Raw genomic sequence first — 15,845 nt, 5'->3', positions numbered from 1 at the left:
CTCAGGTTTTATCCCCAGGTTGGGGAAGATCCCTTAGAGAAGAATATGGCAACCCATTCCAGTATTCTTGCCTGGGAAATTCCATGGACAGAGTAGCCTGGTGGGCTACAGTCCATGGAGCTGCAAAAGAGTTGGACAGAACTGAGTGACGAAACAACAAATGAAAAGCAGACACCAGTGGTAGCTGTACAACAGCGTGAATGGACTAAATTCCAATGAATTGTGCACTTTAAAATGGTTACATGAATCACTGCAATTAAAATAAAAAAAGGGACTTCCCCGGTGGTCCAATGGCTAAGACTCCACGCTCCCAATGCAGGGGGCTCAAGGTTCAACCCCTGGTCAGGGAACTGAATCCCATATGCCACAACCAAGAGTTCACATGCCACAGCTAAAGATTCCACATGCTGCAACTAAGACCCAGCACAGCCAAAGAAATAAGTAAAAATTAAAACAACAAAAAAGCCATCCCAAAACTTAACCTCAATAAAACAATGCCTAAAACAATTCATGATGACAAATATTAAGAGCTATAATGTCAAACTTACCCACTGCTGTGTCACCATCTAACAAATTGTCATCTTCAGAAGTCTGGAAGTCCATAATAACACCTGCCCCGTCTAAAAGCTCCTCATCACTACTCACACTGGTTATACTGTTGTAGCTGTTTCTACAGTAGCCTCTATGGAACAGCTGCTCAGACTCCATTTAGCTGTCTGGTTATCTGAAAAAAAAAAAAGTGGGGGGGCGGAGAAATGGCTTTAACATTTTCCCAACATATAATAAAAACCATCTACTTTAACAATGTAAAGAAAACTTCTGATCTCATATTAAAAAAAAATACTAACTTCATTACTGTAACAATAGCTAACTCTATTGGGTTAAGTCTTTGGGGATCATTTAATAATTCTATTCTCACTAAGCAGTTGTAAAAAGGAATGAAGAACTTCTTCAGGTAATGGTATAAAGTAGTCTCTCAGATCCATTGTTTCAAAATACAAAGTACAGAGAAGTGTTTACAATATACTATAGTATACGAAAGGGCTTCCCTGGTGGCTCAGATGGCAAAGAATCCACCTGCAATGCAGGAGACCAGAGTTCAATCCCTGGGTCAGGAAGATGCCCTGGAGAAGGGAATGGCAACCCACTCCAGTATTCTTGCCTGGAAAATCCCATGGACAGAGGAGCCTGGCAGGCTACAGTCCATGGGGTTACAAGAGTTGGACACGACTTAGCAACTAAGTGACAACCACAGTATGTGTGGGGCTTCCACCCAAAGAAAGGGGGCTGTGGTAGAGGCTGACCTGCAGCACATAGCTGGCTGTGTGTGCACAGACCACCTCTGGAGAGAGTTCTAAGAAAATTGCCCACAGGAGAAAGGGACAGTGGCTGACACACCAGGTATGAACGGGAGACACTACGTACCTTTTGGATATCTCACCAGGTGCCAATACTAATGTTAAAGTAATGTCATTTAAACATCTGTAAAATTCCATTCTCCTTTCAACACTTTAAAATTTAAAGCTTCAAAGCCCATAGTCAAATATCAGCCATGAAAATACGGTAACAGGTCACTATTTGCATTTCTTTCCATAAGAAAATTAACAAGCAAGAACATGTTTTCAAGGCTCTTACTCCGTGCTTTAAGAACAATGTAACTCCTGAATAGCTTGGTGTTGTAAATCCATCTACCTACGTGCTCAACATCAAAACAAGTGAGCAAGATACCAGCAAGAGGTTCAAAAGGTTTAGGGGTGGGATTTGAAAGCTATAATCGCAGGAGCAGTTCATCCAGTAAGCCTGGTAAAACGAGATTTGTCAGCTCTGTCACGATGAGCACACACGAGTAAAGGCGAGTGGACTACGCATGGTCCGCTTTCAGTGCTGGAATCTAGCGCACAAGACTTGAAGGTCAAAACACTCTCCAGTCCTCAGGATATTTTCCTCTGGCCAGGTGGGGTGGGGTGGGGGAGAAGTAACCTCTAATTAAAAATTATGGGGTCGCAAAGAGTCAGACATGACTGGGCAACTGAACAACAACAACTTTTAAAAAGATGTATCAATTACCTAATTTAAAGAGAAGTTAAGAGAAGGTGGAGCTGGAGAGCTCTGGTCTGAACATCTTACGCAGTAAGTAGAACATAATACACAGATAACAGTGATCAGACTGTTGACTTAATCAAGCAGGTAAAAAGAGAGATGTATTCAGTGTTCAATAAACAAGGCCTTTCGACAACAGTGCTAATCTGGTCGTGGTAAAATAACCAAAAACTAGCACCTAAGTTACAAAGAAAATCTTAAATATTTACTGCTTTTCAACTTTACTGATGTTTCATGATTACCTCTACCAAAAATGGTCTATTATACAGAGATCTGTTAGAATATATTAATTAAAACAAGAGTTTTATTTCAAGGTAAATGTTAAAATAGTATGAATATAACTGTTCATACTAAGAACTTTGCAGTGTCCACAAAGGTGATAAAATTAAATATTGTGGCTCTTGAGTAAAGAACTAAAAGTTTTTTTTTAAAGAAAAAGCATTAACAATTCAAAAGTCATTTTCATTTTGATGTAGCAAAGCACGTCCACTAAGGGTTTGCAAAGAACACAGACACTATTCTTCACTTCTTTACGTGATGGTCACACTGGAAGCGCTTAATACTTGTGATAACACGCGTCAATGGACATTAATTTGCTAGAGGCTGTACAACACCAAGAAATCCCGCTCAAGTAAAACTGTGTCCTGAACCCTCCATTAGCAAGTTCCAACACAGCTCCTCCATTTTGTCCCTGGAAGTCTCTCAAAAACTGTTAGTGATAACTTGTAACTTAACCCTTTCGCAGTGTTTAAAAAACTTCATTTCATGAACACCTCTGATACATCTAAACTTCACAGCTTTCTTTGTAACAAGAGCAACCAACTCTGTTTCAAAGTTTGTAAAATCAGGTCTGTGTGGGTTCTTATTTCTATAAATTCAATAACTTTAAAAAACTATTCTTATTAACCCAGAAACCTGTAGAGCTGAACTGTCTGACCAGCAGCCACTAGCCCTGAAATATGGTTCTAAGGAGAAGTATCTACTGGATTCCTGTGATTTCATAAAAAAAGGAATGCCAAATATTTCATTAATAATTTTATATTGATTCCGTGATGAAACAAATGGGCTTTCCCTAGTGGCTCAGCAGTAAAGAATCTGCCCGCAATGCAGGAGACACAGGTTCCATCCCTAGGTCAGGCAGACCCCCTGGAGGAGGAAATGGCAACCCACTCCAGTATTGTTTTCTTTTTCCCTACTCCAATATTCTTGCCTGGGCAATCCCATGGACAGAGGAGCCTGGCAGGCCACAGTCCATGGGGTTGCAAAGAGTCATATAAGATTAAGCACACACGTGTCTGCTGAAATAATACTTTACATATAATGGGTTAAATAAAATATATCATTAAAATTAATCTCACCATTTTCTTTTTAATACGGTTACTAAGAAATTGAAAGTTATACATGTGGCTTGATTTGCAGCACAGGTGTTTTTATTGCACAACACCGCTATAAAATAGTCAAGAATCTATGAAAGCATAAAGTAAGTACACAGAAGGAATCTGGACACCAGTGTTTAACCGCTTCAGGTTCTAAACTCCATCCCTAGGCTTGATCACAAAAGGGTATTTAAACCGTAATACAGCAACTGAAATTCTGCATATAAAAAAAAATGATTACTACAGTCTTATTTTTCCTTTTAAACTGTTAAAAACATATTCAAAACCATTTCAAATCATTTTAACAGACACAGTGACTTGCGAGTATACTCCTATAGAGCTATGAAGAGTAGAGCTAATCCGAGAAAAGTCCCCAGGGAGAAAACTGGTTCGCTGCAGTGACTTCCTCAGTGATCTGTGCACCGTCACCCTGGCCCTTCGCATCTCTTCTCTACCCTGCAGCCAGCATGATCTTTTCCCAGGGCAGGCCTGATGCTCACCTCTCCCCATGCCATGCATTAAGGCCTTAATCACTTCTCACCACGTTTTGCCAGCAAAGTAATCAACACAGCAGACAAGCCTGTGCAGCCAGGCCTCTCCCGCCTCTCCCAGACATACACCCTCCTCTGGGCCCTACGAGGCTGCCCCGGTGCCTGCCCAGGCTCAGCTGCTCCCTGGGCGTGGAAAGGGCCCTCCCCTCTTCATGGAGGTGACAGTCCCATGTATCCTTCAGCTCTTACCTCAAGAACCCTCTAGTCAGTGAACAAACTCTCCAGCAGAGTTTATATGTCAGGCACCACCCTAAGCACATTACAAACTCATTTAGTATCTGTACTAACCACAACCACAGCCCCGAAGGCTCTACTGTCATCCCCATTTCACAGGTGAGGACACTGACACACGAAGAGCTGCAGTAACCACTGCAAAGTCGTGTGCTGTAACGAAAGCTGCCTCAGCACCCGTCCACCTGGGCTGGCTGCCCCAACCAGGCCCAGTGCACACGGTGAGTCCCCCGCCTCCCCTGACGGCACACGCCCCAGATGCAGTGTCACCCTGCTTCGTGGGATAACTGACGGCTGTCTGCCCCCCGAAAGGCGGCACAAGGCCTGGCCGCGCCCATTTCTGCACAGCACCATGTGCTTAAGAGGGCTTCACTTTTTTAAACTTTTTACTTGGAGACAATGGAGATGAGATGGCTGGGCAACATCACCAATGCAATGAACATGAACTTGGGCAAACTCTGGGAGATGGCGAGGGACAGGCAGGTCGGCCTGCTGTGGCCCATGGGTCGCAAGGAGTCGGACACGACTGGGCGACAGAACGGCAACGGTGATTTCGCACGCAGCTGCGGTAAGGAATTCAAAGAGCTCCTGCGTCGCCTCCCCTGAGCATCCCCAACGGTCACGCTGTGACACTGACACAGGGCCTTCCCTCACAAGGACCCTCCTGCTGCCTCTACAGCCACAGCACTCTCCTCCAGTCCCCCAGCACCGCCTCCTAACCCCTGGTGACCTACAGCCCGCTCTCTATTTCTGTAACTCTGCCGCGTCAACAGCACTGCACGAATGGAGTCGTGTGGTCCACGCCTTTGGGGACGGGTCCACTCGGCACCCGGCAGGGCTCTGCAGAGCCGTCCGGGGCTGGGGTCTGTCAGCAGTCCGCCCCTCTTTATGGCGGAGTCGTGCTCCGTGACACACACACCACGTATGTTTGTTTAGCCATTCACCTGTGGAAGAACATCTGGCTCTTTTCCAGGTTTGGGCTATCACAAACAAAGCCACAATAAATACCCATGTACAGATTTCTTTGTGAACTTAAAGTCTTCATTTCTCCGGGATAAAAGCCAAGGACTGCTATTACTGTGCCATATGTTAACTGCATGTCTGGCTCCTAAAGAAACCGTCAATTTAACATCCCTCCCTACGATGTCTGGGTGAGCCTGGTTTTCCACATCCAAGCCGGCACTCGGTGGTATATATGTTTCACCATTCTGACAGGTGTGTTTTGGTATCTCATGGTTCTTTTAACGTGGTTTCCCTAACAGCTAATGTTGAACATATTTTAAGTGCTTACTTGCTACCTGCATATCCTCCTCAGCGATATGACTCTTCATATCTTTTGCCAATTCTAACTGAATTGTTTTCCTTCTGAGTTTCATATTTTAGAATATGTATCTTAGATACTAGTCCTTTGTCAGATGTGTTGTTTGCAAATATTTTCTCCCACTCTGTAGCTTGGTCTTCTTCTTTCTAACAGGGTCTTGTTTGTTGTTTAGTTGCTAAGTTGTGTCTATTCTTTTGTTACCTCATGGACTGTAGCTCACCAGGCTCCTCTGTCCATGGATTTCCCAGGCAAGAATAGTGGAGTGGGTTGCCATTTCCTCCTCCAGGGGATCTTCCTGACCCAGGAATCGAACCTGTATCTCCTACATTGGCTGGTCTATTCTTTACCACTGAGCCATCAGGGAAGCCCTTTAACAGGGTCTATCATGAAGCCAAAGTTTGATGAAGTTCAATTTATCAATATTTCCCTGAAGGATTATGCTTTGGCATCAACTCTAGGAAATCTACTACCAAAGATTTCTCCCAAATTTTTTTCCTAAAATTTTTATAATTTTACATTTTATACTTAACTCTAGTCCAGAGGACAAGATGGTTGGATAGCACCACTGACTCAATGGACATGAGTTTGAGCAAGCTCCACGAGATGCTGAAGGATAGGGAAGCCTGGCATGCTGCAGTCCATGGGGCTGCAAAGAGTCGAACACAACGGAGTGACTGAACTACAACTGTAGTCCACGTTGAGTGAATTTCTGTATAAGCTGTAAGACACAGGCTGAAGCTTGTTTCTGGATGTGTGGATGTCCAGTTGCTCCAATGCCATTTGCCAAAAAAGTTATCTTCCTCCTACTGAATTGTTCTGGGGCCTCTGTTAAAAATTAGTTGGGCTTATTTGTGTGAATCTGTTTCAAAGATTTCAAAAAACTCTGGTCTGTTTCAGAGTTCTCTGTTCTGTTTTGTTGATCTGTGTTTCTACACCTACAGCAATAACACACAGTATTGACTACTGGAGCTCCTGACATTGGAGAGATTGATTTCTCACACCTGATTCTTACTTTCCGAAATTGTTTTTGTTATTCTAGTTCCTTTGCTTTCCCATATTTATTTTAGAATAGTCTATCTGTATCTACAGAATTTTCCTGGATCAGTTAACTATGGTGTGAATAACAAACTGATCTATCTGTACTTGGATGATGTATGAGAACTGAAATTCAACGAGACCTAAGCTGAACACAAACCCACTTGTCCTCCCCCTCTCACTATCTCAGTTTACAGCACCACCATTTACCTAGTAGGCAAAGTCAGTTTTCCGAGTTACTGATTAATGTATTTGACAAACTTTTTGCTGAGCGCCCAGCATGTGCTGGGGGGTCCTGAGTAAGAAGAGGTCCCTATTCCCAAGGTGGTGAAGGTGCAAGACACACATGTAACTGCACACGGTATGAGAGGCACACAGGAGAGGGGCACAGCAAGTCCACGCGATGCCAGGAACAAGCTGCTGCCTGGGAGAGTCTGCAAACACCAAAAGAGGACACAGTGCTGCAGGGTTAGGATGGGTTAGCTAGGCCGACCATGCGGCGACAAGCTGATGAGGGGGAAAAGCAACATAATACAAACTGCTCGGGCAGCTCAGTAAGAGGTGGGGACTAGAGAGTAGCTGGGGAGGCGCCCAGAAGCAGGAAGAGGCTCTTGGGTTCTGCTGAGGAACCAATTCACTCACTCATGTCAACACATGGTAAACCACAAAGTCTTTAAGAGAAGTCACCTGATCGGAAGCGAACTTTAACAAGCCAACCTCGGCGGCAGTGTGGAGGACAGACAAGAAGGGCAGGAGACTGAAGACCAGCTCTGGGGAGGGGTCCGGGGGCCCTTACTCCAGGAGACCCTTCACAACCTTGAGTATAACACAATGAGGGCATCACTGCACTGAGTCACAGTGACATGACAGCGCAGAAAGGGCTGTAAGGACCGCGGAGGAGGCCATGTAACCAACAACACGTGAGGAAGGGAGCAGGGAAATCTAGATTCCCGCTTGGTTTCTGACTTTATTAACTGATTCAAAAGAGCTGGAAGAAGCAAAGCGTCGTCTCCTGAAGCTTACAGGACTGAACACCAGAGCGTGCTTTCCAAACGTAGGATCAAGGCCAGACTAGAGAAGGGGGTGGTGACTCTGAGCACCAGTGTGGTCCCCAGACTGCACACACTGAGCAGTGCGGCCCAGAACGGGGGGCTGGGGAGCAGAACAAGGGAGACTGGACATGCGGCTCAGGGGCCCAGAGCTGAGGGAGGCACACTGAGTCTTCAGAATTCCAACAAGGCTCTGGGTTCTCATCAAGGGAACTGGGTAGGGCTGAGGACCACGGCTAAGCTTCCAAGGCATGTCTGTCAGCTGTCTGAGAACAGCAGGCACAATCAGAGAGGGGCAAAGGAAATTCCGGGTGTCCGCAACCAGAGAGATGAACGAGAGTCTCAGGATTGATGACAGCGGCGAGGGGGGATTCCTGAGTGATCTATCACTTGGCCCCAAGGAGCTTTCTGGAAGAAACATCGCAGGAGCTAAATGAGCAAGATACTAGTCCAAGATTAAAATGTGACCATGAATTTCAACAGAATCACTTATTCCTTTACTGAAGCAACTGTAAAAAAATAAAATATAATACAAATAAAATTTTTATTGATTGATGGCATAAATTACATTTCCTACTGTCCTCAGGGATATGACAACTTTTTCCTACAAATTTGTAAGTTTGTAAATGTAACAAAAGGGGACACACGTAGACACCAGAACTGTTTGAAGAGTTCAGAGAGAAGACCACATCCCACTGAAGCTGATGATGACAAGCATTCTTTGGAAGAGATACATGACCTGGATCTTAAAAATGGGGGGAGAGGGCATTCCCTGGCGGTCCAGAGGTTAGGACTCAGAGCTTCCAGTGCTGGTGGGGACCTGGGTTCAAACCCTGGGCGGTGAACTAATGTCTCACAAGCCACCATGACACAGCTGGATGAAAAAAAAAAGGTCGGACCTCCCTGGGGCAGAGATGAGAGAAGAGGTTAGTCAGGTGAAGCAAAAGCACTAGCATGAATCAAGCTATGGAGTCAAGAAGGTAACAAAGACATTTACGAAAGAGAGTTATGCACAGAACACAGGTCCAGCCCAAGGTTCATGGGCAAATAAGTTTGGGTAATAAAACACACCCCCTAGAAATGTCAAGGCTAAGAGCATGAGCAAGGTTCTTGAGAAAACAAAACTTATTAACAGTTTCTCAAATCTATTTTACAAAGGATCGGTTCCTCCATCCCTTACAACATCATGAAACGTAGATCACATCAAAACATCACCGGATTAAAGAATGTATCCTGATACAAATAGTCAGTACTTACAAGAAACGATGATAATTAAACTGATTTCTTCCCAATGTAACATTTGTTGATATTTTATCCTACTGTCCATTAAGATAGCTGCATGTCTAAATCACTGCACCTTTACTAAATGCATAACCTGCTAGAGGAAGTGGCTATCTATTCTGAAGAAAATTTCCTAGATTCAAAATATTTTTTAGATCCAGTAAAAAAGTTAAACGCCAGATGATTTTAAAAGGAAAAACACACATACAAGTATAAAGCTCAGACTATCACAAGCAAAAAGGTAAACAACCCAACAATAAGATGCTGTGGAAGACGTACACTTTGAAAGCTAATTTTCATGACTTTATAAGACAGAAACTGTTCAACTACTTCCCATGAGGGCAAGAAATATGTTTACCTGACTTCATCCAATCAAAGCTGCAGATCAAATCTCTCTATATTTCAGCAATGCAAATGGACAGTTTCCCCATGTAGATTCACCTTTCATTTTATTCTTAACTGAAGAACAATGATCTCTAAGAATCAAAATGTATCATAGCTACTATGTTTAAATACACATGTGAAAGTATAATTTTAAAAAAAACAACAGTTTATTGAGTCATGGAAGAAGAATTTTAAAAAAGGATACTCCAGAGCTTCTATGATTTTATATTACTTTTATATTGAAGAATGAATGGACCTATGATACCATCTCTCACCCTACCTTTTCTTCCAGAATTTTGTTGAGTCTTACTTGCCTTGAAGGGCAGCAAAGTACCAACTCCAAGGAGCTGACATGAGAACTCAGATAATATACAGAACCACTTCAGAAAGATTCTGAACCACAGAATTTGCTCAGTAAATGCTAACCCTTATCATATTTTAGGTCCCTGCTGAAAAGTTTGACTAGAAACTAAGCTGAAAGTTCCACAAAGCAGTGACAGTGGCCCAGCTTCCCAGGACACTGCTCTAGCAGCTGACCCACCACAGAGATCAAACCCGGCTTCCTGAGCAGTCTGAAAATTATTACCAACAGGTCACAACAGGAAATGGAAAGCCTATCACCAACATGAGCTGGAAAACTGCCAACTCACTAACACAAAACCATAATGCGAGCAAATCTTTCCCCTGAACTGGATCTATTCAAAGCTAGGACATTTGCATATGATTGAAAATATATGCTAAAACACAAGTTCCAACTAAAGATGTAGGTACTATACATTCATATTGACCTCTTAAAATAATTTCAGGTGTTTTTCAAATAAAGAATCAGTCTTTGAAGAGTGTGGGGGGTAAGGTGTGGGAGGAGATGCGATCTGTTCTGGGTTCTGCCAATAATAGGCTGTTCCTATCAACCAGAGGTCATAAACTGCAGGCTTAATCTGAGTAAATATCTGCACGGCACACACCTGGCTTTTAAGCCCTATTGTGTAACAAAAAAACAATCAGCACTGGCACCTTTTAAGGTGAAAATCAACCATCTATACAGGAGCATTTTAACTCCTGCATGTCCTCCCCTGCTACACAGCATTTTCTAGTGACTCACAAAGCAAGTAAAATAGACTGACATCAAATTATTTATGTAAAGACTCAACAATCCTTTGATTGTTGAATAAACCACATAAACCACAATGATGCTGCAGGAACTGAAATGCATGGCTCAAAAAGTTTATAGTTTGCAGAACTGAACTTCTGAATTATCAAAAAAAAAACAATAAAGTGTAGTCACTCATAAAAAAATTTATCTCATAAAAAAGAATTTTCTTCCAAAGGAAACACAAATTCCAGCCCCTAATATGCATAAGGTGTACTTAATTGTCTTCTATGAGCTCCAGTTTTAAAATGCTGTGCAAATAAACCACATTATATAGAAAGTCAATTTCTGTGTCTACGGTGGTTTCCAGTCCAAGTTTAAGATCAAAACACAAATGCTATGTATACACACAAACTATGGTTTGATATACACATAAATCTTTTAAAAAGTGACACTGAACAGTAAGTTTATATTTGGGCAAATTTCACCAAAGTGAAACCCACAATCTCTTCCTGGCAACTACGTCCACTCTGTTCAAAGGTCTTTTGGCAGTTCCTGAAGAAAGCAGGCGCAAGCTTAAAAGAACGGTCTCGGGCCTCACCTGCCGCTGGCGGGGTCAGCGTCCCGCAGGCCAACCCGTCCCAAGATCTGGATGGCGAGGCAAGCGACGCCGGCCCCGCCGGCTCCCGGCCCCCGCCCGCCACCGCCACTCACCTCGCCGCTCAGAGGCAGAGCAGCCCCGGGGCCGCGTCCTGCGCCGCCGGCGGGCTCCGCATTTGAGGGCGGCCGGAGCGCCCAGCCCCACAGCGACCGCGACCCACGGGCTCAGCCAGGCGGGAGCCGCATCAGGTTGGAGCCGCCGGCTCTGGAGCCCTGGACTCGACCCGCTGCTGCCCCGAATCAAACACGACCGCCTTAAAGCTCACCTCCCTCTGGAGGGACCACAGCTGCAGCCATGCTCCAACTCGGAGAGAAACTGGAGCGGCCGGCCGCCAGCACCCCTCCTCGGCACCCGGCCCAACTCCGGCCACAGGCTGACGGTACCGCAGGAAGCGCTGCGGTTCCGAATCGTCCAGTCCGACCCACCGACCCCGGGAAGCGGACAGGGGCGGCTAGAGCAGGGCCGACAGGTGCGTCGGCGCCTGACGTCACCGCGTAGCCGTGAACGGCCGTTCAGCGCCCAGCCCGGTTGGAACCGCGTCGGTGCCCATTGGGCCGTGAGGGAGCAGGGGGCGGGACTTGTGGAAATAGTGGGCGGGGCTTGTGGAGGCAGGGGGCGGACTTTGTGGGAGCAGTGGGCGGGTCGTGAGGGAGTGGGAGAATCAGGTGGGAACAAGGGCGGACCTGTTGGGAACAGGGGGCTGGAGTGCAGCTGCAGGGGCGGGCCTTAGGGGTGGTGGGCGGGCCGTGTGGAGTCAGGAGGCGGGGCTCGGGCGCCTTGGGGCGGGGCCGATTGAGGTGTGACCTTTCCGAGGTGGTTGGTCACGTCCCGCAGGCGGTAGGGTCCTCCTGGTGGTGACCTCGCGAGAGGACAGAGGCGGCACCTGACTGCACGCGCCGAAGGGCGCTGCGCGAGCCCCGGGCTGGGGGACCTTGCGGCCCCCGCAGGCGAGCCTGCAGTGGCCAGAGCGCTGGTTCTGGAGACAGCCAGCCTGCCAGCCCATACAGGTGGCCCCGATACCGCGTCGGCACCCGGTTAGCCGTTGCGAATTCTCAAAAATGCTTGGAAAGTGACTATTTTGGAAAAAACACGCAACCTGAGGAGGATTTGAATGGCAGAGCTGAATGGACTTCCTCTCGGCAAACGGTTGAGGAACTCCTAGGTGTGCCAGTGCGGATTCCAAGAGCAGGGAGGGCCGCTCAAGGACAGGCCGGTATGGGGCTCTACGGAGTAGGGATGGCCTGAATCTCAAAGGGTGACCTCTGACCTGGAGCTGGGGAGAGGGGATGGTCAACAGCACCTGGTGGCAAAGAAAGGTAGAAGGGTAAAGGCGAATGATACCCTGGTGTTACCTGATTGTAGGTAGGAGGGGGATAGGAGGGGAGATGCAGGAGTCAGCCATTGTGCCCACGATTTTTGTGTTTTATCCCAGATAACTGGCAGCTGTTGGAAACCTTTGTTGTTGTTGTTGTTGTTGAGTAGTTTTTCTTCCCAAAATTTTTCTATGAAAAGTTTCAAACCCAGAAAACCTGACAGATGAAATGAGTTCATTGAAAACTCATAAATGGTTTTTCACTTATTTAAGGTATATGATAAATACTCTAAGATTTTATGTTTTAGAAGTCTAAAGTCAACTTACAGTAACTGCATATAACAGGGAAATGTTTTAATCGTGGGCATGACAGGATCAGTCACCTAGATTCAAAAATTCTGCTGTGTTAGCTTCATTTGTATTGAGGTGTAATTTTTTTCCCCTGAAGTTTGTGACAGTAGGATGTGGACATTATAAAACTCTACCCAGAGTTTCATCTCCTGAGAATAACAACCTCTGGGCTTCTGTGGTGGTCCAGTGGTTAAGAATCAGCCTTGCGATGCAGGGAACAGCCATTCCATCCCTGGTCCAGGAAGATCCCACGTGGCTCTCAGCAGCTAAGCCCATCAGTTCAGGTAGTCACTCAGTCACGTCCAACTCTTTGCGACCCCATGGACTGCAGCACACCAGGCCTCCCTGTCCATCACCAACTCCCGGAGTTTACACACAGTCATGTCCTTTGAGTCGGTGATGCCATCCAACCATCTTATGCTCTGTTGTCCCCTTCTCCCGCCTTCAATCTTTCCCAGCATCAGGGTCTTTTCAAACAACTCAGTTCTTCCAATCAGATGGCCAAAATATTGGAATTTCAGCTTCAGCATCAGTCGTTCCAATGAATATTCAGGACTGATTTCCTTTAGGATGAACTGGTTGGATCTCTTTGCAGTCCAAGGGACTCTTAAGATTCTTCTCCAAAACCACAGTTCAAAGGTGTCAATTCTTCCACACTCAGCTTTATTTATAGTTCAACTCTCACATCCATACATGACTACTGGAAAAACCATAGCCTTGACTAAATGCACCTTTGTTGGCAAAGTAATGTCTCTGCTTTTGAATATGCTGTCTAGGTTGGTCATAACTTTTCTTCCAAGGAGCAAGCGTCTTTTAATTTCATGGCTGCAATCACCATCTTCAGTGATTTTGGAGCCCAGAAAAATAAAGTCAGCCACTGTTTCCACTGTTTCCCCATCTATTTCCCATGAAGTGATGGGACCAGATGCCATGATCTTAGTTTTCTGAATGTTGAGCTTTAAGCCAACTTTTTCACTCTCCTCTTTCACTTTCATCAAGAGGCTCTTTAGTTCTTCGTCATAAGGGTGGTGTCATCTGCATATCTGAGGTTCTTGATATTTCTCCTAGCAATCTTGATTCTAGCTTGTGCTTCATCTAGCCCAGCGTTTCTCATGACGTACTCTGCATATAAGTTCAATAAGCAGGGTGACAATAGACAGCATTCACGTACTCCTTTCCTGATTTGGAACCAGTCTGTTGTTCCATGTCTAGTTCTAACTGTTGTTTCCTTACCTGCAAACAGATTTCTCAAGAGGAAGGTCAGGTGGTCTGGTATTCCTATCTCTTTAAGAATTTTCCAGTTTGCAGTGATCCAAACGGTCAAAGGCTTTGGCATAGTCAATAAAGCAGAAGTAGATGTTTTTCTGGAACTCTCTTGCTTTTTCTATGATTCAATGGATGTTGGCAATTTAATCTCTGGTTCCTCTGCCTTTTCTAAATCCAGCTTGAACATCTGGAAGTTCACGGTAAACGTACTGTTGAAGGCTGACTTGAAGAATTTTGAGCAGTGTGTGTGTGTGTGTGTGTGTTAGTCGCTTAGTCGTGTCCGACTCTTTGCAACCCCATAGACCCACCAGACCCCTCCATCCATGGGATTCTCCAGGCAAGAACACTGGAGTGGGTTGCCATTTCCTTCTCCAAAAGGAACTATAGAAAGAAAGAAAGTGAAATCGCTCAGTCGTGTCTGATTCTTTGCAACCCCATGGACTGTAACCTTAGGCTCCTCCATCCACGGAATTTTCCAGGCAAGAGTACTGACTTGAGTTGCCATTTCCTTCTCCATTTTGAGCATTATTTTGCTAGCATGTGAGATAAGTGCAACTGTGTAGTAGTTTGAATATTCTTTGGCATTGCCTTTCTTTGGGATTGGAATGAAAACTGATCTTTTCCAGTCCTGTGGCCACTGCCGAGTTTTCCAAATTTGCTGGCATGTTGAGTGCAGCACTTTCACAGCACCACCTTTTAGGATTTGAAACAGCTCAACTGGAATTCCATCACCTTCCACTAGCTTATTTCGTAGTGATGCTTCCTAAGGCCCACTTCACTTTGCACTCCAGGATGTCTGGCTCTAGGTGAGTGATCACACCATCGTGATTATCTGGGTCGTGAAGATCTTTTTTGTACAGTTCTTCTGTGTATTCTTGCCACCTCTTCTTAATATATTCTGCTTCTGTTAGGTCCATACCATTTCTGTCCTTTATCGAGCCCATCTTTGCATGAAATGTCCCCTTGGTATCTCTAATTTTCTTGAAGAGATCTCTAGTCTTTCCCATTCTGTTGTTTTCCTCTATTTCTTTGCACTGATCACTGAGGAAGGCTTTCTTGTCTCTCCTTCCCATTCTTTGGAATTCTGCATTCAAATGGGTATATCTTTCCTTTTCTCCTTTGCTTTTCGCTTCTCTTCTTTTCACAGATATTTGTAAGGCCTCCTCAGACAGCCATATTGCTTTTTTGGATTTCTTTTTCTTGGGGATGGTGTTGATCACTGCCTCCCATACAATGTCATGAACCTCTGTCCATAGTTCATCAGGCACTCTATCAGATCTAATCCCTTTAATCTATTTGTCACTTCCACTGTATAATCATAAGGGATTTGATTTAGGTCACACCTGAATGGTCTAGTGGTTTTCCCTACTTTCTTCAATTTAAGTCTGAATTTGGCAATAAGGAGTTCATGATCAGAGCCACAGTCAGCTCCCTGTCTTGTTTTTACTGACTGTATAGAGCTTCTCCATCTTTGGCTGCAAAATATATAATCAATCTGATTTCTGTGTTGACCATCTGGTGATGTCTATGTGTAGAGTCTTCTCTTGTGTTGTTGGAAGCTAAGTCCATGCTCCACAACTATTGGATCTGTGCTCTAGGACCAGGTAGCACAGCTACTAAGTCCATGTGCCACACTACTGAAGCCGGTGTGCCCCAGAACCTGTGTTCTTCAACAAGAAAACCCACAACATCAAGAAGCCCGTGTGTCAAAACTGGAGAGTTGCCCCCATTCACAACAACTACAGAAAGTCCACAAGCAACAAGGAAGACCCAGTGCAGCCAAAAAATAATTAATTAATTAATTTAGAAAAGAGTAACAACTTCTCCTGGAGAAGGC

General features: G+C 45.0%; 1 protein-coding gene across 8 annotated transcripts in view; it reads right to left on the bottom strand.

The window, feature by feature from the left end:
• The window catches only part of CLCN3 (Cl-/H+ antiporter 3), an 89,067-nt gene extending 77,499 nt beyond the window's left edge, over window positions 1-11,568 (bottom strand). For 2 of the 8 annotated variants that reach the window (XM_086414174.1, XM_086414180.1), the window contains exons 1-2: window positions 11,020-11,568; window positions 549-724 (exon numbers count right to left, since the gene is read on the bottom strand). In XM_086414174.1, coding sequence (XP_086270300.1) covers window positions 549-708 — 160 coding nt within the window. In that variant the 5' untranslated portion in view covers window positions 709-724; window positions 11,020-11,568. Of the gene's footprint in view, window positions 1-548; window positions 725-3,976; window positions 3,999-11,019 lie in introns of those variants that run through there. The other 6 variants (XM_086414173.1, XM_086414179.1, XM_086414172.1 and 3 more) reach the window with 4 other exon arrangements.
• Between the last annotated feature and the right edge of the window lie 4,277 nt (window positions 11,569-15,845).

The sequence above is a fragment of the Bos grunniens genome, chromosome 8 (genome assembly GCF_055505025.1).
Source record: "Bos grunniens cultivar Pamir isolate PY7600 chromosome 8, Bosgru_T2T1.0, whole genome shotgun sequence".
NCBI classification, from domain to species: Eukaryota; Metazoa; Chordata; class Mammalia; order Artiodactyla; family Bovidae; genus Bos; species Bos grunniens.
Note: the sequence above shows the minus strand (reverse complement) of the source record. Positions and strands in the feature narration are given on the sequence as shown.